This window comes from Papilio machaon, chromosome 13 (genome assembly GCF_912999745.1).
Source record: "Papilio machaon chromosome 13, ilPapMach1.1, whole genome shotgun sequence".
NCBI lineage: Eukaryota > Metazoa > Arthropoda > Insecta > Lepidoptera > Papilionidae > Papilio > Papilio machaon.
This window is the reverse complement of record NC_059998.1, coordinates 8256386-8281985: the sequence shown is the minus strand read 5'-3', so window position 1 is coordinate 8281985 and position 25600 is coordinate 8256386. Positions and strand designations below refer to the sequence as shown.

The following is a 25600-nucleotide window of genomic DNA, read 5'->3' as shown; positions in this document are numbered from 1 at the left end:
CCTAGAGGCAGGTGCGGCAGATGTATAAAAAACTTTGGAGTCGAAGAGAATAGGAGATGAACTATTACGAATGTTTTTTAATTTCTTTTGCCCCAAAATACTGGCAGCTTGCGGTGCTGCACTTGGTTGTCGACCAACAGGTTGTTTCGTCTTTTTCAGCTTCTTAGATAAGTCAAATGGTCCAATGAGTGGCCTGCTCTCCCTGATCGCCCTCGCGTGGCACTCTAACGAGTACTCGCTGACCGTTGTGTTCAGTGACCCCGTGCCGCCACCAGTCGTAAGAGAGCAAAAAGGAAAAACGATTACGACCAGGAGTCTGGACATCGAGCCTGTTCGCGACATGGTCTACAGCTACACCAAAGGGTGGTTTCGTGTGATACTACTCCTCGCTAAATTTCTTGTTATTTTATGTGTTATGTTTATTTATTTAGTTGAGTAAAAGTTTTTTTTAAACCATCGTAATATCAACCCATCGCAAAAGATGTTTAGTATGAATTGAATAAATGTTTTCATATCGCTAAAACGAAATAAGTTTATCTGTTATCGCGCGTCGTGGCACCTCATTAAAAACGTGCCGCTTGACGCCGCCGGCGGCCCACACTGACGACTGCCGGCTGGCTGCCACCGCGTCTGCCGCGCGCCCCCGCCCTAGTTCCGATGCCGTCGGCCGGCGCGAAACGGCATGAAGCGGATACACCGCGCAGTGTGACTTCAGAATCATGTTTTTGTTTGCTTTTAGTAGGATCTAACCTTTTGGGGAAAATTGGCCAAGACCTATTTTGCCTAGACCTAGTCCATCGTTCCAGTTTTCATGGCGCGGCTACGACTGTTGTGGGTACAATAATGGTACCGTACGGCTAGCAGCTTATTGAAAAAAAGGCTCAAAGATCTAGAAAACATGGCATGGCTTTTCAATCTGCAAGTGATCAATTAACCTGTTTTTTTTTATATTTGCAGATTTTCTTGTTAATATTTGACAGCGAGTTTGGTAATCTGTACTCCATTAGTCCATTAGCGATTTGCAACTTGCGCAGTACTTTCATGTAATAAATCGTTAATTTGTTTCAAACTTCGTTTATTACATAAGAGTAAATAAGTAAATAAGAGATTGAGACTCAGCAAAATGTCCAAAAAATTCACAGTAACAAAGTTATCGCAGTTAGCAGTTCGCTCGAATCTTTTTCCGTAGAAAACTTTCACCGAAAAATTCAAAGGCCTTTTTGTAAAAGTTATTTGTAAGAGTTAACTGAACCGGCTCCCTCGAGTTATGTACAAAGAGGCAGCCATTGCCTCATTACGAGTTTTATTGTTTTCCAATGAAGCGCAACAGAGGTAGTGTGAGTGTGTCAGTGTCAGTGTCAGGGCGGCACTCCAAGGATAATATTGTTATTTCTTTATAATTTCTTTATAACAAAAGTATACCACATTCGTGACATTAATGGATGATATGCATAGAATATCTTATTCCCGTCCATAGCGGAAAGATTTCAAACACAAACCGCACATTTTACGCTCACTTACTCATAATTTACAAAATATTTTCTGTAGCGTATAACCACCACGTATTGAATTACACATTCCTCTTTCTGCTTAATTTAGGCGTTCAATCAAAACACAAGACAAGAGATGCGAGTCGTATGTATCTATACATATACACACATACATAGAATTTATACAGTTTATCAAACACGTAGGTAACGAAACATCTATAAAAGATTCGGTAAACATGTCATCTCACAGATTTAAGTTTATCTCACACTAACACCTATTAGGGTATTTCAATATTATGTTTGAGAATGAGGAAATGGAGGAAATTTCATCAATTTTCAAAGCGCACGTGCTGTGTGTGTTTTCTACTTATCTCAAACTTTCACATACAAATACAAATACAAATATACTTTATTGTGCACTATCATGGAGTTACAAAAAAAGAAAGTACAACAGGATTTTCACAAAAGGCGGTCTTATCGCTAAGCAGCGATCTCTGCCAGACAACCTTTGGGTACATATTGGGCACATTGTAAAAAATTCATAAGTAACATTCAAATTAATTGCACATAAACATTAACACAAACACGAAGTACTGAGACTAGACAAACTAACATTTGATAAGCGAAGTCGCTGATGGAAAAGTCAAAAATGTATGAAGTGACACTAACTTTCAAAATGTCACGTACTCGTGCATGTCATGTAATTTTCATATACTCGTACATTTTGATACATTCGATTAGTCGATTCTACTAGCGATAGCGAATCGAATATTGTCTATATCCGCTTGTCAATTAAATGTGACAGGCGCGAGATTTCTGTTATATTCTTCGAATAAATAATCGTCAGCATTTGTTCTCCCCTGAGATAGTTCAGATGTAGCACCTAAAAACATGCAGACAGGAAAGATGCAGAAATAGTATTAATTTGTTACAGTTTTAAGAAATTATATGTAACAACGCCTGAAAAAGGCAAAAATGTACAAATAAATAAATACATTGTTTAAAATTATTCTTCAGTGTAATTAATTATTTATAAGAGAGTTACGCTCAACGCTACACGCAAATTGCTTCGTGTAAGTGGGCGTCGTTTCTCGTGTAATGTAAGTAATCCAATAAGGGTCTTTCACACGCCGAAGAGATTTAGGTCGCATCAGATTACGAAGAGCTTTTCTGGGTGCCCCAATATTTTTTATACGCTTCTATTAAAGTTTCACGTCCCGGAGTGAAACTTTCATAACCGTAACTATGTCTAAGAAATCTCAGATATAAAATGTCACTTATTTACCTTGGCCGACACCGACAGTGAAATAACAATAATTATACAATATAGTCATGTTACAAGAAAGAAGAGAACTTTCTTTATAGTTTAGAGGGTTTTCATGACTTTTTTTGTTACTTTTTAGTGCATTTTATTAGAGATTGTTTTTTCTAAATGTATAAAGTTTACAAATTCAATAAAAAGTTTCACGAGGACTCAAATAGTTTTAGGTTTGAGTGGATACAAATCAGAGCAGTAGTCGCTCGAGTGAATACAAAAAGAGGTGCGCCGGTGACGCGTCTCGCTCTTTGTCACGAGAAAGGTGACAATTTCCATTGTTTGACATCAATTGCTCAGTGATTACAAGGGGAGAGGGCGCCGTCGCGTCGTCGAGTGGAGCTGCTTCCGGGCGAAATGTTGGAGTTATGACGTTTGAACTTAATGAAGAATTTTGCTCGAGCATTATGTATATAAATGATGTTTAAAATCGTACTTGATTAAGATTATTTTATTCAAATTCAAATTCAAATTCATTTATTACATATTTTTACAAAAATCATACAATTTTCACAAAAATATATACCATGCAGAAACACATAGATTTATCATAAGTCAACCACACAAAAATTCCTCTACGCTATAGATACCACTTCCAAGCAATAGATTATACAATCCCCGTTTAAATTGTCTGGCATTTAACATCTTTAGGTCATTTGGTACCTTGTTATAAATTTGTATACACATAAACAAACAGCTATTAGTATATTTATTTATTATTGTTTTATTTATTATTGTTTAGAAAACGTTAACACCTGGAACAACAACGAGGCCATTGGACTTATTGAAATTATATGTTTTCATTGCGTTCACAAACGTCACTTTGATTTAATTTATTTACATATTTTTGTGTAATAATAATTTGTGTTTAATAATAATTTGCTTATATATACGCCAACCGACTGCGGTTCCTTTGATGTTTAATTTATTATATTTATCCGAGTTATTGCAAGGAATGTTATATGATGTACCGCTCTTCAAATCACTAAATAGCGAGGAATAAAATGTTGTTAGAGCTCAGTTCGTTGCTTGAGCTTTCAATAATGCAAGTACTTAATATTATATAATTAAATGTAAACTAGGAGCATCAGTGGCTCAGGGGTTAACTGCAGGTACTGTGTTCGAATACCGCCATGTGTTTTTCGAATCTCGACTTACCGTGAATGAAAAAACATCTGCAAATATCTGCGAAAAAATTCAAAGTTATGTGTGAAGTCAACCAACCCGCACTAGGCCAGCATGGTTGACTATGGCCTATACATTCCTATATTAGGGTAGTCTCCGAACTTGTTGGAGGTTGGAGGACCTTTCTAAATGCGATCGAATCGAAACGGTAAAAAATGAAGTCGAGTGAGGCGAGCACAAAGCGCTCAAAAAAATGATAATTCCTTTCTTCTTCTTCAAAAAAGGTGGTAAATGGCAGTGCTTTGGCCGTGAGAAAAACAAAATGGTGCGCACTCAGGCGATTGTTTCAGTCACTATTGTGCAGAAGTCCTTTGTATCCGTCGCTTATTGTTATGAGTTAGAGCCTTTAAGAAGGCGTACAATATAAACTCCCTTCGAAACAATACAACGCTCCCCGATTACCTCACAATACATAATACAATATAATATAGTAATAATGAAATGTTTTATAATATTCAAATCCACTCGAAGTGGAAATCCAGCATCCGTGTGTAAATACGTCGCAACGATTAAGACAGGATTTTAGGATCGAAGTGTACTGCTTCAATTATCTCTTAGTAAAATGCCGTAACACAATTTTATTATTATTAATGCTCAGTGAAGAGTTTCTGTATTAATTTGAAATGTAAAAGTTTTTAGTTTTCTCGGCAATCTTGTGAAAAGGTCGCGGCGGCTACGTGACTCATAAAGTAAAGCCGGCCGAAGTCTAGCTGAGAGTTTTGAACAGGGGGCAGGGTCAGCGCTGGAGCCGTGACAACTATAGCTACATTCTGTATGTTTGTATGCAACGACTGCGGTTGCGGTTGGTTTAGGAGTTCCTGTCTATCCGGTGTACTGATCAGTCTAATCAGGTCAGGCCTTGCGGTAGCCATTTATGTAGACGTCAAAAATAATAGAATCACTTTTGGCCCTGCTCCGACTACTGTCCATTAAGTGATAGAACAAAACAAAAGTAAAATTAACATATAAATTGATCAAATTAAAATCCTTCTTAACAATACTGCCATTTGCGTTCAAACAATGGATTTATTTTTCTTGCAAAAACACAACCTTTCTTAATTTCTACCAATGAGGAAGCAAGAGTAAGCCTATTATAACAATAACAACGTATAAGGAAAATACTTAATATTTGATGCATAAAAAGTAATTGTCTTCAATAAAAGATATCGATAACAACAACAGTATGTGAAGCGAGAGAGACGGGCGGCGGCAGCTTGTTACACACACGAGTACACAACTAGGAATAGGTACAAATTTTGTAGGGCAAAGACTTATATGTATGCAGAATAAATAAAAAAAATAAATGATGTATTATCATTATTGTTCCCGAGCATCTAACATTTTTGCCTAAAGTTGGCAAATTAATATATTATGTACAAGTGTATACCCATGATTCCTTTCCCTGCTCCTTCTCGCATGAGGTCTCAGCAGTGACAGCTGACAGCACGTCGCAGCTATCACACAAACTTAATTATGGTCTATTAATCTTTCGTCAGAACTAGGTTTGTCACTTCGGTCACCTAACATAAGTTGAGTCGGCAAGTCATTCACTACCGTCTCTAGAAATATAAAATTGTGTATTTTGCTATAGCTTCGTTTGCCAGAGTAACAGATCTGGCGCGGCGCCAGGCTCGTCTCCCCGGCTGGTGTCCGCTGCGCCGTGCGCGTATCGCTATTCGAATATTGGATTTCTTCATGGAAATTAACAAGATCTTCGAAGTAAATGATAATTACGATTACAGAAACTAACGTTTAAAAAATTGCAGTAAAAATTTAGATTGTTTCGTTGATTTCTGGAGATAGGAAATGTAAGTACGAGTAGAATATAATATCAGGAATACATCCAACGCTACTCCTAGTAGAATAATTGTATTCAGTTACTGCAGTCGTGTGAGCCGAGTTGTAGTTTTTTACGAATCAATCTCGCGGAATTGTTTTCAACGTAATTATTTTCGACGTGTAGAAATAATAAAAAAAATTAACATTCTATTGCCAATACAAGCGCTCATTCGCCGCAATATTTATGGTCGATCTTTTATTACCATATAAATTTAAAAACACAACCTTTATGTTATGTACCTTGTATTTAATAAAGAAAAACGCAAAGCCTGTTTTACTTAAACATGTTGAGGGAAGGATTATAGTTATAGTATATATAGGTATTATGTTCTGTATATATTTCTGTACAACGGTATCTCAGAACGCTATACGTTTATATAACAGATGAACCAATTTGTGAAGATACCGAGTGGCGCGGTTCCTCCACTTGAAGTTCAATTTACATATAAAATAACACGAAGACAAGATTGGACATTAGCGATACATCTTTAGGGATTTAGTAAGAGAAGTCTGAGTGAGAGTGAGTGGGTCGCACAACACTCGGAGTGGTTCGGTGGGGGGCGAAACTCCGCCATCCCGTGCCCCGCGCTCTCAACTTGCGACGCCCTAAAATTGCTCCCGACCTAGATATTTAAATAAATTCCCTAATTTCATAAGACCGTTCCATAGCGATTAAAATATTACCTTCGCTTCGTAAACAATTATACTTCAATTTAATTTAGAGTAATTACAAGTTTCTTTCTGTTTTTGTCATGTCGTAATAGAAATGTCGCTATGATTTTGCCGTGGAAATAAAACATCTCTCGTCTGTCACTGGCAGCGCACGAGACCTCTTATTTATTTGATTTTATGTAGTAAGTAGAAACTGTGCCTGCGAATTTGTCATGCTTCAATATAAAAATATTTTTTCAATATGCAAAATCTATAAAAAATTTATAAGCGTGTCATGGAACTACTCCTGTTTTCTCGCTTCATGCATATAACATATATACTTAGCGTAGCTCGACGTAGCTTGGCGTAACAAGGTGTAGCTTAGCTTTCATTTATTACATCTCACTGCCTACATTTATCCTACTTAAAGAAAATTCATAATACTTCTATCTTCTATTTAAATAATAATTTGGATAACGATAAAATATTATGTATTACATATTATAAAGAAAAGATGTTTAATTTTTTCACTTGCGTTTAAGACATTTTGCTAAGTATGATTGTAAAGGTGGAATGTATGAGTGACGTCTATATTTAAGGCAGGAATACACGTGACTGTTGCTGGAACAGTTGCATAATAGTTGCTTACACACGCCTCCTAGTTTCAGATGTATACGCATACTGGCATACCTGTAGCTACTATGCAAGTAGATAGCACAACATTTGATCTTGTACATGTTACTGGCATGCAACATGAGGAAGGGACTACCGGTATCGCGAGTTAGCTTTTGTATACACCATGCAAATAACTGGCATGCAAAAAAACAACTTGCATGCCAGTTTAACTTGAATATCTATCAATATTGCGCCAGTAGCTTGGATATGTCGTTAACAAGCATCAAATGTTCTATTTTACAGGCACGTGTATTCCCGCCTTTATTTCTTTTCGTTTATCTTGAATGCTTAGTAAGCATTTCCATTCAACTTGAAAGATAAAAGCTTTTGTATATAACTGTATTGTATATTGTATTGTATATTGTATTGTATTTTATATTGTATACAAATGTATCTCGAGAGCGAGAGCTGATAGTAGGTACATGAATTGTGTTCGCTCGCGGCTCGCGGCTTGTTATTTCTACTTCAGCTAATCATTTCTCTGTATTCTCTTACTAAATTTTTCTCATTATATTTTCTTTGTGTATTTTGTTTGACAAAAAGTAATTGTTAAAGGTTTCTTTTCGTTGAAAATTTATGAAATTTAACGAATTAGAAATAATTTACTTTTATTTTAGAACTAATTTTCTCTCTTCGTTTTTCTTTATTCTAATTGCTTTTATTTTGTTGAAGTCATTTTAATTTTACGTAATAATAAACTTGAAAAAGTGTAAATGATTTTGTTTAAATTTATACGTCTTCTAAACCGTACGCAATAATAATTTCAGTTTTTTTTTAATTTAAGGTATTCCTTTGATCCTAATGTTGGTACAAATCAAATGTGAATGGCAGAAGCGAAGTCATCATTTTTTAATAAAATTCTGAGAAGACAGTTATCAAATTTGTATATATGCATGTGAAGTTATTGTTCTGAGTGCTAATGTTGTAAGTGAGCTTTAAGTGCCACAACACTTGCACAACATAATATTGACGTCCCATTCATTCTCTTAGGGCGACACGGATAGCAACATGATGGTCCATAGTTTACCACAGGTGTTACGTTAATGTTAACATCTACACGTCAACAATCGCTAACGTGTATGCCCTCCTTTAGTCTTCTTGAGACGGTAGACATGGATCAACGCTACGAAACATAATTTCAGTAAGGGTATAAGCTTACATTCCATCCTTTTTAAAATTGCAAATTACAAAAGGTTTTCTTTATCCGCTTGTTTCAAAGTAACTTGTAACATGAAGTTACAGAGTAATCCAACTCGGGTCGTTCCCAACACACTAATTACTGAGTACGAGTTAATTAAAATAATTTAACGCGCCGCCGCCGCCGCCATCAGAGAGCAGTGGAGTTAGAAACGGCAGTTTATTAATTGAAATTGATACGTGAAATAATTGAGTGTCATAAAGTAAATATAAGTAAGGGTATAACGTAAATGTAATCTTAGTTTTTAGATCACTATTTGACTCGCTAGATCTGATGTCCGTAACCTTAACCATCGGTGCATCAGATAAATATATTGCCATCTCTTTCATTTCCCTTGGAAAAAGTGAAACAAGTCGTGGCGGCGGCGCGCGGTTAATCGATATGTTATGGCGCGGAAGAAATCATGCGGCAGATCACTTTGGCGTCGCAGACGGGTTCAAGGGAATTTTCCGCCTTTGTTTTTTTTATGTTTAGATGATCAGATAGCCATAGACTGCTGCTATTACAGACTTACGGCTTTTGATGAATTTTTCTTTTCTCGCTGTATAGAAATGTGGGTTTTCACACGGAGCGCGCGGCGCGGACGGCTCTCGAGTGTGCCCACATGTTGCGACACAAGGGGAATTTTTAAGGATTACTTTTTAGCTTAAAGTGATGAAGTACTTAAAGTGAAAAAAACAAGTAAATAACGATAAAAAACGGTTTTGTTTGTCGAGGTAGGTACTGCTTTTTTTCTCCGAAACCTATTTCATTTACAACGACCTTACGAAGTCAGCGATCTCTTTATTTCCGAGCTGAAAATATAAAATCATTAAAGTACTCAGCTGGGCTTATTGCTGCGTTTCAAAATTAAATGAGACGTTAGACAAAGGCACGGGAAATTAGAAGGAAAGGTAATAATGTAGGCCTCGCAGCTAGCTACAGCGGACACAAAATCATATCTTATTTTGTTGCCAAAGCTTGATGATGATGAGTCGACAAATGATATTAATTCCATGGATATAAGAATAAAAAATACCAAATTTTACATCAGACCGTTTTGTGTCGTGTTTATGGTTTTGAGTCAAACATGACACTTGTCACATCTGGTCTGGACAGTTAATGACAGCTAGTTTTATTGGTCACATGTTACCTACATTAAAAATGTCTCATAAGCCGCCCTTATTTCCCAAAAAAACGTAAGTTATTTGTCGACACATACATGACATGTTTAACTCGTTACGTCCTAATAGCTTTTTACTTAGTATGTGACTAAAGGTTAGCCGTCCGCTTAAAGTAGGTGGTCAGTCTATTCCTTAACAGATAGAACATTATCAATCTACTACCGATACAAGGTAAGATGTAGTGTAGGTATTGTAGGAGAGCGCTTAAAGAGAACTTGACACATGAAGTTGTGTGTGTGAGCAGAGAGGCGTGCGGCGACGTCCGGCCGCTGCTGGCGGAAGTGTTCCGCGCCGCGCCACCGCCGCCGCCCGACGACGCACGAGACCGGAGCGCACACGAGAATGACGCCGAATTGAAAATCGTCCAACAAGTCTGCATAGATGTTTTGTTATAGTTATTAACGCGTGTGATCTCACACATTGTTTGCTCTTACGTAACTTTTTATTTTTCTTAAATTTGGGTGACTTGATCAATGAACTAATGATCAAAGTAACGATGAAAACTACTACAAAACGCAGGGACAACAATCACAACCAAGAATAACACAGACAACACCGAACCGAAATCCTCAAAGCCCGCTACCTGCGGGGAGCTAAATGTAGCGAGACAAGGTACTCAGCATCGTGTTCATACAAACAAGGTCTCGCCACAGCGCCATCTGTTAGGGCGCAGCAGAAACGGCGCCAACACAGAAATTGTTATCTTTTGAAACGATTTGAATTATAATTGGTCAGGGGCGAATTTATAGACTCAGCAGCTCTGCTCTATATCAGCCCCATATCATACACCTATTTCTCAATTCTCAACATCTACAAATCACAGCTTTAAAATGAATGTATCTGAGTAGACAAGGAATTTAACAAACATGTTTTACTTTCAGTTACCAGAAAAATCATTAGACATAGCAGAAATAAGAATTCGTGAGGATAAATTGAAAAATGAGTACGGCAAACAGATGGCACACAGGCCGCGCGGCGCAGGCTACGAGCTCTCGTACTGCGGCGAGCCGTCGCCGATGCTCTGCGCACAGACACAAGAGGATGCCGAGTTTGGGATCATACGGAGACAAGATTTGATGCCGACAATTTTAGAAAATGCTGATCGTAAGTTTTCTTATATTTTAAACATTTGTTTTTACTAATTAATTCTTATTCTCCCTTTCTTCTCTTTTAACTTCTCTGAAACACTTGCTATATTCGTATATACTCACTTGCTCTGTTGCAATTTCCAAGTTTACCTGGCGAGCAGCTACATATTTTAGAACTTAATTTTAGAACTGCAATGTCGTTGGCTATTGAGGAACACTTCGAGCGATACAAGCGCCACTGCTAACCAGTCCGAAGATTTAAATTTACCACAAGACGATGTCGTCTTGTCTCCCAAAGATTTTTCAGTCCAATCCATAAGGTATCATCTCTTAATATTTTATTAACATTGGTCAATTTTTTTGCACTATTTGTAACAATTGATAAGTTATTATTTATGTGTATATATTTAGATGGCTGTTTAAATAAAGCATAGATATTATTATGAACTGGCTTAAAAAAATTAATCTCATGCTGGTTAAGCGTGTCGCGTGTTTGACGAGAGCCGACCCTGTGCAGGTGCGAGGAGACGGCGGGCCCCCAGCAGGCGGCGCCGCGCCCACCGCACCTCCCGCGGCCGTTGCGCCCCCCGCACTCGCCACCCTGCTGCGTCGTCTGCGAGCCCGCAACACTCTACTTTGTGAACTTTACCGTGGGACACGATTATGTGGTAATCATTTGGTGATGACTCCTGTCCTGTGCCTGCTATACGGCATGTGTCTGTATATGTTCATGTACGACAACAAAGAATTTTGACAAGTTCATTCAAAGTTACAAATTTTACATCCATTACCATAGTAGGCATAAATCAGGGACGGATTTACAGACTCGACTTTCTCAGGCCATTTAGAGACTGCCGTCATTTCCTAATTCGCCTTGTTATATTCCGATGTAATTCTATTATAAGCAATTATTTGCTTACCTATTTTTATGAGAAATATAGTTGTTTAGTGATTAAAATAAAAACTATCAAACAATATTATTTTTATTGCTATATTGTATAGAGTGTAGTTTCATGACACTGGTGAATTTTAGTAGAGATGTAAGCGCGTGTGTAGCGCGTGTACGGCGTGTATACAGCATATATTGTGTGTGAGTAGAAAAGCGTGCGCGTGGTGAACACGTCGCGGCATGCGATACGGCTAGCGCTGCGGCCGCCCACGCGCCCCGTCCTGCGTCTTGAGCTGCCAGTGGGGCTCGCCCGCGGCCTCGCGCTTTCCTCGGGCGCCGCGCTAGACCTGAGAGTGCATTTCAAGCCCAGGTTAACTCACTCTATTATCTAAACATTAGTCACAATTTACATATTTATTATTACCTTACCATCAGTTAATACCGTATTCCTACATTTAAATATCGCATGTTCAACTTTACAAAATATATTTTACTAGTGGAAAGTGTCCTTTGCCCAAAATGTTTACTTCTGTTTACGTTATAGTGATTAATAAAACTGTTTTATATGTTTTGGAACAATTTTTCGGACGTGGAAAATTAATCCTTTCAAAAGTAATGCACTCTCGCTGAGTTGTAGCAGTGAGAAGTGAGCTAGGAGCGTACTGTACACCGACAGAGACGTGCGCGCGTTCCGCGATGAGGTGTTGGTACGGGTATCCCGCGGCGCGCCCGCGGCCGTGCTCGTGCTCTGCTACCTGGAGCCGCCCCTGCTCGACGGTTGGACCTCACTGCATAACAATCATTACTTTACTTAATGATACAAATTACACTAGAAGAATTGTGAAGTATATGTGGTTCAATACTTTTTCGGACCATTAAACCTAAAAGTCCAAGAAAAACACGAATATAAACTAAGAATAACTTTACGATGTTACTATAACATAGTTAATGCACATGGTCGATGTACAGTGATCGTTCCGCGGGCAAACGGGGGCGGTGTGTGGGGCGGCTTGGGCGCACACGTTGCGCCGCCGGCGCGCAGCCCTGTGCTGGACCTGGGCGCGCGGCTGGCGGGCGTGCCGCACCGCGTGCCGTTGCGTCTGGCCTGCGCCGTGCACCATGCAGCCTTTTACGTCATGACAGAGGACGCCTGGTGCTCCTTCACCCTCGACGTTAGTTCAACATTCATTTGCGGCAGTCCTTCCGGTTAAAAAAATTATATAACTGTAAAAGTAACATTGTTTCCAGGAGGAAGCGATACGTACGGGCTACGTGGTGGCGGGCGCGTTCAGTGTGGGCCCGGTGTACTGGGAGGGCGGCGTGCGGTGTGGTCTGGTGGCTCACCGTGCGCCCACGCCGGGTCTGCGCTCGGCTGCGCTGCGCCTGCTCAGCTCCACGGCTGTCGTGCGCCCGCTCACCATTGTTGCCGACTCCATCATGTTTAGAACCGACCACATCACGCTTCGAGTATAAAATACCAACATTTATTATATCGTACCTAAACAGGGTGTTTATAAAAGTCTTAATTAGATGTGTGATTAAACTCTTAGAAATTAATTAATAAAATAAACGATAACACTCTGAACCTTTGTAGAATCTCGTATAAAAGCTGAAGCAATGACCGCAGGCTCCGGAGAAGGAGTACGACATCTTGCTAGAGGGGGACCCGGCGTGCCCCTACCACGTGCATCTCGGCAGGGCCTTCCCCGAGCGCCCGCTCGCTGCCACCGTGCACCTGCTCAACCACAGGTTGCTGCTTGCGCCCGATTCTTAATATATTTTTGCTTTGATTTAGTGTTTTGCTACGTTTCGTTTACCAATATTATTCAGCTAGAATTTCTAAATAGTCTATAAGACAGATAGAAGGAGAATCATTAATCATTGGTTTTTGCTAATACTTATGCTGAATAACTTTCTGCAGCGCAGTACCGTACTCGTACTACTGGAGTGTCCGGCCCTGGGACAAGACATTACTCTTGGCAGAGAAACGACATTCTGAAGTTTTCTCTGAAGTCTCTGAGGTAACTCTGTCCCCTCTGATGTATTAATGCGATGCTCCGTGTTCCTATACTCTTTAGTACTGATTGCTTAGGCTTAAAAGGCTTGAAGCGTTACCAACCGCTTGCCGCGGCTTGCCGGTGGCACCCGCCACGCCACGCCGGTGTAAATTAGAGGTAGAAATAGATTTAACAACTATTGAGGTGACTCTCTAAGACTCCCTCTGGGGTGTTTTCCATTGGGCCAATCGGTTGACCGAGCAATAGATCAAACATAATAATAAGTAAATCGGGCAAAAATTTTATTGAAAATTTAAAAGCCTTCTTAAAATCCAACTCCAAAATTTTGCAAGAAAAGGAACGTAAAATTCCAGACATGGCAGCCGTTTCGAAATTGCATTCAGTTATTTTATCAAAATTGTAAGATAAAATGAATTGATATAGTAAAATAAGGGTAGGTAATGATATGCAGTTAATTGAAAATCAGCATTTTGTCAAAAATATTTTAAAATTTACGAGTTTGAACGTTAAGAAAGAAGGTTTATCTAATAACCTAAAATCAAAACATAAAATTTCGGATTAACAAAAAATTTTATTTCATTAAATAAATCGTTATATTTAATTTATTGATTATAATTAGAATGTACAATTATTCAATATGACTGTTCATAAAACAAAAGGATGAATTCGGTCAAATGGAAATAAAAATGTCCAAGGGTCGATTGGTCGAGATATCGACTGGCCCGATGGCATACATCTCTCTAACTCTAAGACATGCAAGGAGAAGTGTTTGTGTGCAGAGAGATTTGACGTCCCTGCACTCCGAGTCCGTGAGCGCGATCCGCGTGGAGCCGGTGCGAGGTGTGGTGGGCGCGCGCTGTTCGGGTGCCGTGCACGTGTGTGCGCCGCGCGCCGGCGCCGACTGCGGCTTGCACCGCCTCGTGCTCATGTCGGTACCGCACACATACACATACACACCCACATTTACTAGTCATCATCATCATCAGCTCACTATACGTCCCCACCGAGGGGCTCGGCGTCTACCCTTATTTAGCGGTGAGGAGGCCAAAGTCAACCACGCTCGCCCAGTTAGGGTTGGTTGACTTCACACACATCTTTGAGAACGTCGGATAAATGTACATATGTAAATCAAAAACCGAAAAAACACACTGGAAGAATTTCGAACCCAGTACCTGCAGATTACAAATCAAGTGCTTGAGCCCTGAGCCACCGACGCTCTATAACGCTTTACGCTCACTTACTAGTACGATTTTTTTAATACATGGTTGCTATAATATATTATTATGTTGTAGGCTCATTTTGACAGACATCCCTCGGGAGAGCTTGGGTCCTGAATATGACAACATCATACTCAGCACCAAAACAGTCGAGGAAGAAGAAATTCCTGGTCTTTGCGAGGTAAAATTTGTTTTAAATTGTCTAAAAGAATACAGCGGTGGATGCGTATATACTATATACATATTCGTTTGATCCTTTCCCTGGATCGAGGCAGGACTAAATATGACTATGATAGAGGATAATAGCTCCTAAGACTGAATTGAATTGTCTACCTGTCACACACTAATCTCAAAAATTAATGATGTTGAATGATAAACTAATTAGTTAAATTAGTGAATGACAACAATGCCTATCATTGCCTGTCAAATATCATTGCCGTAGAAAGACTGCTGTTTGCAGTTAGCAGACAGTTGCTTTCATCTGACGGAAGCCACGGCGATCCGTTGCAATATTTGTAACGTCGGTGCGTATTGCCGGCATGGCATGTTCAGTAATAAATACGTCAAACATTTGCGAGGCGGCAGGCGTGGTCGCGGGAGGTGTGCGAGGTGCTGGTGACGCAGCTGGAGGTGTGGTGGGAGGTGGTGCCACTGCGCTACGTGCTGCACCCGCCCGTGCTGCACCTCACTCACACCAGAAGGTTGATCGGATTCTACATGCCGCAAGCTAAATAATCTTTTAATTATACCTACGGTCTCTTACCTACCTCTTTATCTTAAGAAAAAGAGCTTGTACATGTTTTACAAAATCATTATAAGATCCGTCAACGTATGGGGAGGCGTGGAGCCAATGTACGAGTGGATGAATGGATGAAAAGGAGTGCATATGGCAGATAGGCAAAACGTGAACACGGATTTTTAGGGTGAGCTCGGTGGAGCTGCAGGTGGAGGTGACACAGTTGCACGCGGGCGGCGAGGCGCGTGTGGAGTGGCGCGGCGACGTTCAGCCGCTGTCGCCGCTTGCGCCGCTGCAGGCCGGCCGCTCCGTGCGCCATCGCCTGCGCGTGCCGCTGGCCGCCGCGCACGACGAGGCCAACCCTAATGTCTTTCAGTTGGTTAATTTTAATTTTAAAAATAGAATAAAAAGAATGCGCGTGCACGTGTGAGTCTGCGTTTGACGTGGTCAGGCTGGAGTCGCCGGAGGGCGAGTGGCGCACGTGGTGCGTGGTGACGTCCCGCTGCGCCTTGCCTCGCCCCGCGCTGCTGCCCGCCTGCCGCCGGCTGACCACCGCGCCACCGGCCGCGCCGCTCGCCGCCGCGCTCACCGTCTGCAATAACACTCAAAGCACGGTATCGATTAACCGCATAACAGCATTAGTTTATTTCTAGTAAAATAAGGTTTGAAAAAATCGTATTATAGTTAACACGGACTTCAACAGTAGAGGGAATAGGCACTTTGTATACTAGCGCCCGCAATATTTGGCCACATCAAATCATAGGGTGGAATCGTGGTTCAGAGTTTATCCATTAAAAATGTGTTAAATTTTTTAGATAACTTGGCGTGTGAACATTTACCCGTGGTGGTGCCCCGGGGGCGCGCGATGCAATGCGGGGAAGGAAGGGGGCGCGGGGGGCGCGGGCGAGCAGTGCGCTGCGTGCACCAGCAGCTGCTGCGTATGCGGCACGCTGGCCCCCGCGGCCGGCGAGCTGCAGAACGCGCTCAGCGAGACGGTCACCTACCGCTGCCACGGACCTGCTGTTAGTTATCTTTAGTTCATTTAATTGTCAAATGTTAATATTAATATTGATGTTAATATTTATGTACTTATGTTTAGAATTTTTGGACCCCCCGGGCTATTCTACATTTGGAAGCGTAATGTTCTAAAACAAATTACATTCAGAAGGCGACTATTGAGATTTGTTTGTCCCACATAAATTCACTTTTGTCAGCTGGAAGGCAACGTAATGAACATCGCGCAGCTGCGGGCGGGACAGGGGGGCGATGGGCGCGGAGGGCCGGTGCGCTCCGCCCTGCTGGCGCATCGCGCGCTGCGACCACGGCTACTGCTGCGCGCGCTGCGCTGCGGTTGCCCGCATCCCTGCCAGTGTCAGTACAACTGTCGCCTCTATGTGTACGATCGAGTATCGAGGAAGTATGACGTTGATCTCTGCAGGCGAGGTGTGCCCGGCGGCCGGCGACGCTGGGCACTGTGCGGTGCTGCGGCCGCGCCGCGCGCTTCTAGCAGACCGGAGCGAGAGCCACCTACTGCGCTGCGTCAACCTGACGCCGGTGCCCACCGCGCTGTGCTGGGAGACGGACAAACGTACGATACCAACATTTTATGCATAGGTTGTATAAGAGTTGTTTTGAAGTTCTACTTTCATTGCATCGACTAATGAATGAAAGCTATTAAACTGCGAGAGGTGTTATTTTTACAAATAAAAAAAATTTTTTTTTTGGGAATTTTGTCTAAAGTTTTTCCACAGGTAAGACCATATTTATAGCGCCTGAGCGTCAGACATTCATTTTCAGAATGTAACGACGTACTGAAGGTAACGTTTTCTCCGGCGGAGAGCGAGATAGATGCCTTTGCCACGGTCGTGATACAGGTTTGCATTCAACATTGTTTGTTACTGAAGTTGGCGATTTGTCAGAGTAAAGTTTTAATGTGTAGCTCTTGGTGTCGGTCAATGTGCAGGACAGAACCGACGTGATGATGTTCTATGACACTAGATGTGTGTATGAAGCGAGGAGTGTGTCAGATGTATGTCTCGTTGTGTCCGGAGCGTGCGAGCTGACAGTGTGCCGGGGCGGGTGCAGGTGACGCTGTGCGCGGCGGCGGCGAGCGCGCGGCGTGTGCGGGTGTACCGCGCGGTGGTGCGTCACGCAGCCGCGCCTCTCTACCTGCTGCTCGACACCGCCGTTGACGTAAGTTCTTCTTGATCGAACATCAATTATTGACAAAGTCAATGTATTTAAGTAACATATGTATATTAGATAGATAGATGGATCGATTGATGTTAGTTGTAAGATACCTGAACTTCTTAATGCCTAAACGGATCTGGATGAAATTTGACACATAGTGTAATAACTTTTTCAGGGACGAAAAGTTGGCCTCGACATCCCTATGGGTGATGATATTGGATCTATGGCTACCGTCCCTAGGAGTGAAGTAAGCAAACCTAATTCATAACAACGCCGTATACTATTTACCTGTCTGTGATAACAGTGATGGTATGTACATACATACATACATACGATATCGGGTCGCAAGTGAGGAACCGGTTTCGGCGACACTGAGACTCAGCTATAAACACCAATCTCTCGCTAATGGTGATGTTCTATTTCATTTTCAGTGCGGCGTCACACCGTGGGGCTGCGACTTTAAAACCCCGCCCTCACCGGAGGAGATATTTACTGATTTTGAACAAAGTCGTACAAAAGTGAACGGTAAACATTATATTTTTTCCATTTTTACACGATCGATATGCTCCGTCTCCGAGAGCGGACCTCGCTCGATCGCCGGTTTCAATCGCTGGACTGGAATAATGTAAGCTGGCCCTAATGCCCGCCTTACTGTGGGTTTCTGAGAGACTTAAAACATGTTATTTTTGTTATTTCTGCTTTGGATGACGATTTGTCTCACAGAGATTATGGTCTCAGAAACCAGCGGTTAGTAATCAAAACAAACATCTTAGTAATATTAACAAGTTCCAGCAAAAGTTGGTTCACTTTTGTTCGCATACAAACGTCTAAGCGATGTCGTGTGGTGTGGCAGCGGCAGGTGGCGGCGGCGAGCTGTGTGTCTGCAGCGCGCTGCCCGCGGCACCGCGCCTCGCCCCGCCCTGTCTGCAGTTCAAAGGCGTGGCGGTCGGCACTGGTCCGTTCTTAATACTGATGTTATTAAATGAACAAATCTGCCACACGACAAACGAAAAACATAATAAAATCAAGACATAGTGATCGACTAGCATTTTCGCTTCATGTTCATTTTCACGTGGACTTATGTTATATTGCCCGTTGGTCTTCTTCAAATTTTACTAATATTATTAATGTGAAAGTCTAGATGGATGGATGAATGTTTGTCAGAAGTTATTTTCAGAAAGGCGAAACGGATCTTGATGAAATTTCGCATAGATGTTGAATATAGTCTGGAAGAACACATAGGGTACTAATTTAGTAAAAATCAGCGCAAAATAACCTCCCCGTCCAAATTCCGTCAAAATCAGTCCAGCCGTTCCAGATATCACCTGGAACAAATGCAGACAGACGAAATTTTTAAAAATCGTTTTATCGTTATCAGTTACGCAAATACATCATGTGTCCGAAATATAATTTTATATTTTCCGACATCAGATCCTTGACGTAATATATTGTGGTGTGTGTGTCTGTGTGCAGTACAGTGGCGGCAGGTGGCGCTGCACAACTCGGGAGGACTGCCATTACGCTGGAGCGCGCACGTCCGCCGCTGGCCGCACACGCGTACTCCCGCGCTGCTGCTCGGTACACCGCTGCTCTATTCCCATTCTATGTGAATGTTAGACTGTAATAATACTAGGTGTCTAGATAGACGTGAAGTTTGGCAATTGCAGGGCAGTGTGCGGAGGAAACGGAAGCGACGGGCGTGCGTGTGCAGTGCGTGCCAGCGGGCGGGGTGCTGCAGCCGGGCGGCGCGGTGCGGTTGGCCCTGGGCGTGCGCGCGCACATCTGGGGCCTGTACCGCGACCAGCTGTTCCTGCAGGTATCTACCTAGCCACTCAAGCATAGCGCCATCAAACTGCCGACTACAGCAATTGTATCCGGCGTACAGAAGGTACGCTACGGCGGATAAAATTGATCTAGGCGGCGGGTCCGTAGGCAGCATAGAAGCCATTCCCACTGCACTTTTCTTGTATTGCAACAGATGGAGCGGATGGAACCGGTGGTGGTAGACGTGTGGGCGCAGGCGGTGGGCGCGCCGCTGGAATTCGCATTGCGACCGCCCGGGCGAGCTGTCGGACAGCGTGCCGAGCCGCCCGTCATGTGGTTATGTTCTAATCGTGATGTTTAAATTTTGGGCCGGTTTATTAACCAACTTGATTAGGTTCTTTTTGTCATTCAGAGACGACGATTGTCATCATTCTTTAAATAACTTATCAAAGAGTTTGTGTATGAATTTTACTTATTCGACTGCATGTTCTAAAGAAAACAAAATAAAAATTTATTACCAAAAAAACAATGTTAAGGTGCAGTAATGTGTGTGTCAGGATGTCGCGTTCGGACCCGGCGCGTCGGCTGCTGCTGGCTAACACCGCGCGCTGCGGCCTGCGCGTGCGCACGCTGCTGCTCAAAGACCACGGTACTGCAATGTTATTGCTCGAGCGTCTTGCTATTAATTATATTTAAATATACCTAACAAAAGTATAATGTCGCAGAATGCGCTCGGGACGCACTTCCTCTGCGCGTGTATTTGCGCTTCTACGACGTGCAGCGGCAGGAGATCCCGCTGCAGGACCGCGAGGGATACATCTGTAATTGTCACTGACAATGTGTCATGTTTATTCAAAGCAGAAATAAATAACGATCAGTTCGCGGACGAGGAGGTGTTATTAGATAGTAACCACATTTAAACCCCACCTTCTCTTTTATGATCTTGTCTAAGCAATATAGAATATAATTGAAAGAAATGAAAGAGGAAACAAGTTAATGTGTTGTATTGTTTTGAATTTTACCTCCTAATCTAATCGTCTCGCTTTTTAGTGACATTTAAAAAAGACTCTACGTGTCAAGATCTATCCGAAGACAATATAGGTACCGGAATTGAATTAATTATATCTGAAGATTACGGACTGCAAGTTCAAACAATTTTTGAGGTAATTTGCGTCGTCTATATACACGTATGATACAACAAATCATTCCTTAGCCCGTGGAATTCTAATTTGAATTATTAAATGTGTAATTGATAGACAATTTTTGTTCAAATTTAATGTAAAAAATTAAACGCATCACCTTTTAGCTAGACTGTCATAACATGCAGGTGGAGCCGCGAGAGTTCGACATCCCGGCCGGGGGGCGCGCGTCGCCAGCCGTGCGCGTGCGAGCGCCCCCCGCACCCGCCGACACCCGCGCCGCCGCCAGCGTGCTGCTGCTCAGCTCGCCGCTGCAGCGCTGCGGGTACCCGTAACATAACACTCATGTTGACTTCACATACTCCGACATTCGTATACATACTAAGTTCTAATATATAAGCTAAATATAATAGTATTATAAGTAAAAGTAATTGGGTTTATTTGCTGTCGTCAGTGAGGGCTGGTACAGGCCCGACCCCCCGCCGCAGGTGGCGCGGCTACATCTGGACGGACACGCGCGCCTGCAGCTGTCGCGTGATTGCCTACGGGCGCAGCTGAGCGCGCTGCGCCTGCCCCCCGGCGGCGTCACCAGGTCACAAGCACCCCCGCACCCGCCGCAGCTATCGACGAGCTTGTTTTAAATCACATATTTGACGTTGTAGAGTTCACAAGTACTTGCAAGCCCTGAACGTGGGCGAGGCGGCGCTGGCGCTGAGGGCCGTCACCGAAGCCCCCTGGAGCGTGACCGTGAGGCAGGAGGTGGAGGATGCGTGCACGGCGGGCTGCGGGGAGGGATCGCAGTGCTTGCTGTTGGACCTGCCTCCACGGACATCAGTCCAAGTGAAGTTTTAATTATTTGTGTAGAACTTTGGAAAACACTACGGGTGTACGAATAATTAGAACTTACGAGTTATTCGCTTCGAATCGAATAATAATAATTTATATTATTAATTTTTTTCGAATTCACGAATTCTTATGTTGAGCAAATCGAGTAATTTGAATTCAGAGTTTGTTGTTATCGAAATTGAAATGTAAATTAAACATATTATTACAATTAACATATATTTATTTTATTTATACAAAGAGATAGAAATATAATAATATGTAGTTATACATAGAGGAGACATAGACACTTTACTTGCGACAATTTCTACTTATACCGTAGCTTGTATCGTATGTACCTTATATATGTATATGTTACAAAATTATCAAAACCACATATCACCTTAATTTTAATCGTTTTTTAATCAAAATTAATTATTCGTACACCGCCGCGCCGTTAGAAAACACATTAATATTTTGCGAGTTTTTTGTTAGTTACCGAAGTTTCCGGCGGACATCTGCAATAAACAACGAGATTTACGTGAGGTGATATATAGGTAATTCGGGGACCCGTTGGCTTCCTTATTTCACTAACAAAGTACTTTTGTTTGCTTCCCTAACGCGTCTCAGTTGTGCTGTGAGTTGGCGCTGCAAACGGCGGCGGTGTGGCCGGGGGAGAGGGAGGTGGACGGAAAGGGGGAGGGCGTGGAGGAAGGTGCGAAAGATGGCGGAGGGCCGGAGCAATACGCCGGCAGCCTGAGAGCCGACACCGAAGTTAAGTTCTACGATGCAGATGAAGTGTTGCTGGCGGTACGGGTCCTTACTGTTATAAGTTTTGAAGACGTGTGTCATCGCTATGCGTGTGTCGAGTGTCGATATGTGGTGTGTGTATCAGCGGGTGTCGCTGTGCGCCGCCGTGGAGGTGCCGGCGCTGCGCGCGCTCCCCCGGCACTGTGACTTCGGCTTCGTAGCGCTCGACGAGTGCAGGAAGACATACTTCACCGTATCTCACACCAGCAGTAAGACTAAGCTACGCATAGCATATTGTTACCATATGTCGCCATGATTTTTATTTAACAATGTGACCTGTAATACGGCAGCGGTGTGCGCGCTGGAGGCGGCGGTGCAGTGCGAGGGCGCACAGTTCGCGGCGTGGCCGGCGCGTCTCTCGCTGGTCCCGCACGCATCCGCGCGCGTCTACGTGCAGTACGCGGCCGGGTAATATCCCCACCCCCCCACACACGGACAATTGCCACCATCAACTTAGAAAAGTCAATTTTACAGTAAAGATGATAAAAGAGAAATTGTAACTTTTACAACACCAGAGCTCTCTTGCATGCGTGTGCGCAGGCAGGGCGCGGCGGGGCCGGGGCCGGGGCCGGGGCCGGGGGCGGGGGCGGAGGCGCTGGGCGCGGTGTGGGTGCGCGCGGCGGGCGCGGCGGGGCGCTGGTGCTGCGCGCGCGTCACTCTGCGCGCGGCGTGCACGCGAGATCGCGCGCGCGCTCTGCCCGTTCACGACCACACCGACGATGACCACCTGCGGCTTGCATAAATATCTATCTTTATGTACTTGTATAATAATAGGCACATTACAATATAATAAATAATACGTTTTATATTCAACATTAATATTATTTATATTTTATTTTAAAATATCACCTTATTTAGATTTGCAGTCATTACAGGAAGTCAGATAATGTAACAACAAATAGCGGACGGCGAGACATCTATTGAGTAATTCCTCGCTTTTCAGAACTTGTGAAAATTACAACAACATGCTTTAAAATTTTCAGCATGTTGTAATCAACAAATCATAGGTGGCGTGGATTTCATATGGCCAACCTATGATTTAAAATACACTGTTCAAATTTGGTTTACGAGCTCATTTAGTTTACTGCATGTGTGATTATTTTATAACAATATGGAATGGAAAAACATCCCCTTTCTGTGCATCTCCTCTTCTCTCAATTGTAGGTAGGCAACTCATCTGCCATCGCGGTCTATGGGCAGTTGTCGCTTCTCTGTTTTGGCGAACTCAGACAACTGCTTGCTAGTTTGTCCCACTTAATATGATAAAAAATAATGCTTTACTGCAACTTTATTTATTTCATCAACAGCCGACTGTACGTCCCCACTGAGAGGCTCAGAGCCTACTCTACGTCTTTTTTATAAGAGAAGGGGGCAAACGAGCAGCCAAGTTAGGGGTAACGAGGCCGTAGGCAAACCAACACTGGCCCAGTGCGGGTTGGTTTGGTCAATTTCTTTGCAGATATGTGTATGTTGCATCACGATGTTTTCCTTCATCGTAAGAACGTCGGATAAATGTACATATGTAAATCGAAAAACGAACACACTGTTACATGGTGGCATTTGAACCCGGAACCTGCAGATTACAAGTCGAGTGTTTAACTCCTGAGTCACCGACGAAAATTGATCAAACAAATGAAATAAGTAAAATAATATATGTGTATGTCAAGATAAGACATAATAGACCATAGTGAATGTAGGTGTAGGTAATAGAGAAGTGACAAAGAAGTGTTGGTTGGAACGAGTTTCAGGTTCCATCAAATGGAAATTTTTAACGAACATCTTACTGTGTATATGTGCAAAGTGCGAGGACGCGGGCAATCTTGAAAGATAACATACACATAGCAATATTCTTGTGAATACAGAAGTTTTCTCTTTATATGTTGTTACATAAGAAAGAGTTAAAATATAATACACGTACACAAAGCGACGTAAATCTTTCAATTTGATTGTAGTTGACTTCACGTTTTGTCAATTATCCAATAAATATTTCTAACTCTCCTTCGATACAACTTTTATTATTTTTGTCGCAGCGAAGCGCTTGAGCGGGATTTCGACATTTAAATGGACTCGACAGAGAAGTATTGATGATGATGTGGGTCTTATTACAATAGTTTCGTTGTGCCAATATGTTAAACAATAGCAAATACACAAGGCCACTTTCCCTTTAAAATTAATCTTCAATCTTTACATAAAATAATGTAAAAAAAAATTTTCTTTTTAAATTGGGCTTCTACAAATATTACAAAGAAGTCGTGTAGATGAATGTTTTAATGATATATCAGAACAGCTGCAAAGAAGCAGCCACCTCCCACAACTCGTGATATGTAGCTAAGTCCCACCTTTGCGAGGACATTTTAGTTAAGAAATGTTTAAATATTCTCGTTCGGAAGAAAAACCACTATTCATTGTGGTAATGTTACTGTTAGAGTTGGCAAAAAAGTAATATGCGTGACAATAACGAGACGACAGTGTGGGGCGAATGGCCATACATTGGCAGTCTCCTGCGGTCCTCGCGGAGGCGCTGTGTGCAGCCAAATCACTGAACAATTATCTCCATCTAACAGAAATTTGAACAATTCGTTGAATTGTTGTCGAGGAATTCTTGAATATATTTTCTCTGGTATAGATTGTAACGAAATGGCTATATTTTATACCGGAAATTTCTGTTTAGACATGCAAACAGTAAGCGAGCTTTGTAAATTTAAAGTTCTCCGCTGTAAAAATGTCGGAAATGGTGTTTGTGTGGCATAAAGTTACGGAGGTGGGACGCTGTCGAGCTCATACGGACTTGCTGCACTCAACGGGACGAGCGCTGTTTAGTTGGATTGAAACAAAGTGAGATTGGCAGCTGATTTCTTGATAACGAAAGCGTTTGTTGGCGAAGTGCGATGTATCTTTATGTTGTACTGAACTGAACTCTGAACTGGTCTATGGGCACACAATACAAACCTGTCATTGGTATCCATAATGCATTAAACAGAAATGTTAAATTTAGAGATATGTTTGCTGTTAGTGTACTGCAAGTTCAATAACTTGGAAGATTTACGACGACCGATTGTGTCTACCTCGGCGCCATATTCTAGCTTTATCCTGTTGATTTATAGGAAACATTGTTTATGTCACAATAATATGTTAAACATTATTTGTTATCTGGGCGTATTTCCTACGTACTTCCTATTTCGTTTTAAAATTTTATCCTTAAATGTAATTTTTTCCACATTACACAATCGATTATTATTAAAACGGGGACTACTATATTGTTAACGCTAACGTCATGGTACAATGTAACGCTGACGTGACAGCGCTGTATCCGGTGTTCAGTAGCCGCGCCATGTGCAGTTGCCATCACTGACTGGCACCACTGCGGTAGTGGTGCCAGTCTTTCAGTCTGTGCAGCGCACGCATACATTC

General features: G+C 42.3%; 2 protein-coding genes across 3 annotated transcripts; both read left to right on the top strand.

Moving 5' to 3' along the window:
• Positions 1 to 184: 184 nt before the first annotated feature.
• LOC106711318 lies at positions 185 to 22931 on the top strand. Its single transcript, XM_045680730.1, has 36 exons — positions 185 to 363; positions 9761 to 9887; positions 10398 to 10620; positions 10792 to 10924; positions 11122 to 11272; positions 11703 to 11869; positions 12149 to 12283; positions 12410 to 12665; positions 12742 to 12960; positions 13121 to 13242; positions 13415 to 13534; positions 13586 to 13694; positions 14291 to 14439; positions 14804 to 14909; positions 15314 to 15462; positions 15657 to 15839; positions 15916 to 16078; positions 16280 to 16486; positions 16679 to 17052; positions 17516 to 17657; positions 17830 to 17901; positions 18086 to 18179; positions 18508 to 18609; positions 19128 to 19232; positions 19322 to 19470; positions 19633 to 19759; positions 19930 to 20067; positions 20144 to 20239; positions 20469 to 20581; positions 20746 to 20888; positions 21012 to 21149; positions 21220 to 21397; positions 22010 to 22189; positions 22275 to 22398; positions 22480 to 22597; positions 22730 to 22931. The coding sequence occupies exons 1-36, from the start codon at positions 185 to 187 to the stop codon at positions 22929 to 22931; spliced, it is 5493 nt and encodes a 1830-aa protein (XP_045536686.1).
• Positions 17770 to 19312, top strand: LOC123721574. Of its 2 annotated transcripts, XM_045680600.1 has the most exons (4): positions 17770 to 17901; positions 18086 to 18179; positions 18508 to 18609; positions 19128 to 19312. In XM_045680600.1, the coding sequence occupies exons 1-4, from the start codon at positions 17857 to 17859 to the stop codon at positions 19262 to 19264; spliced, it is 378 nt and encodes a 125-aa protein (XP_045536556.1). In that variant the 5' UTR covers positions 17770 to 17856; the 3' UTR covers positions 19265 to 19312. The 2 variants fall into 2 exon arrangements, with proteins under 2 accessions (XP_045536556.1, XP_045536555.1); XM_045680599.1 differs by having other exon boundaries at positions 17770 to 18179.
• Positions 22932 to 25600: the final 2669 nt, after the last annotated feature.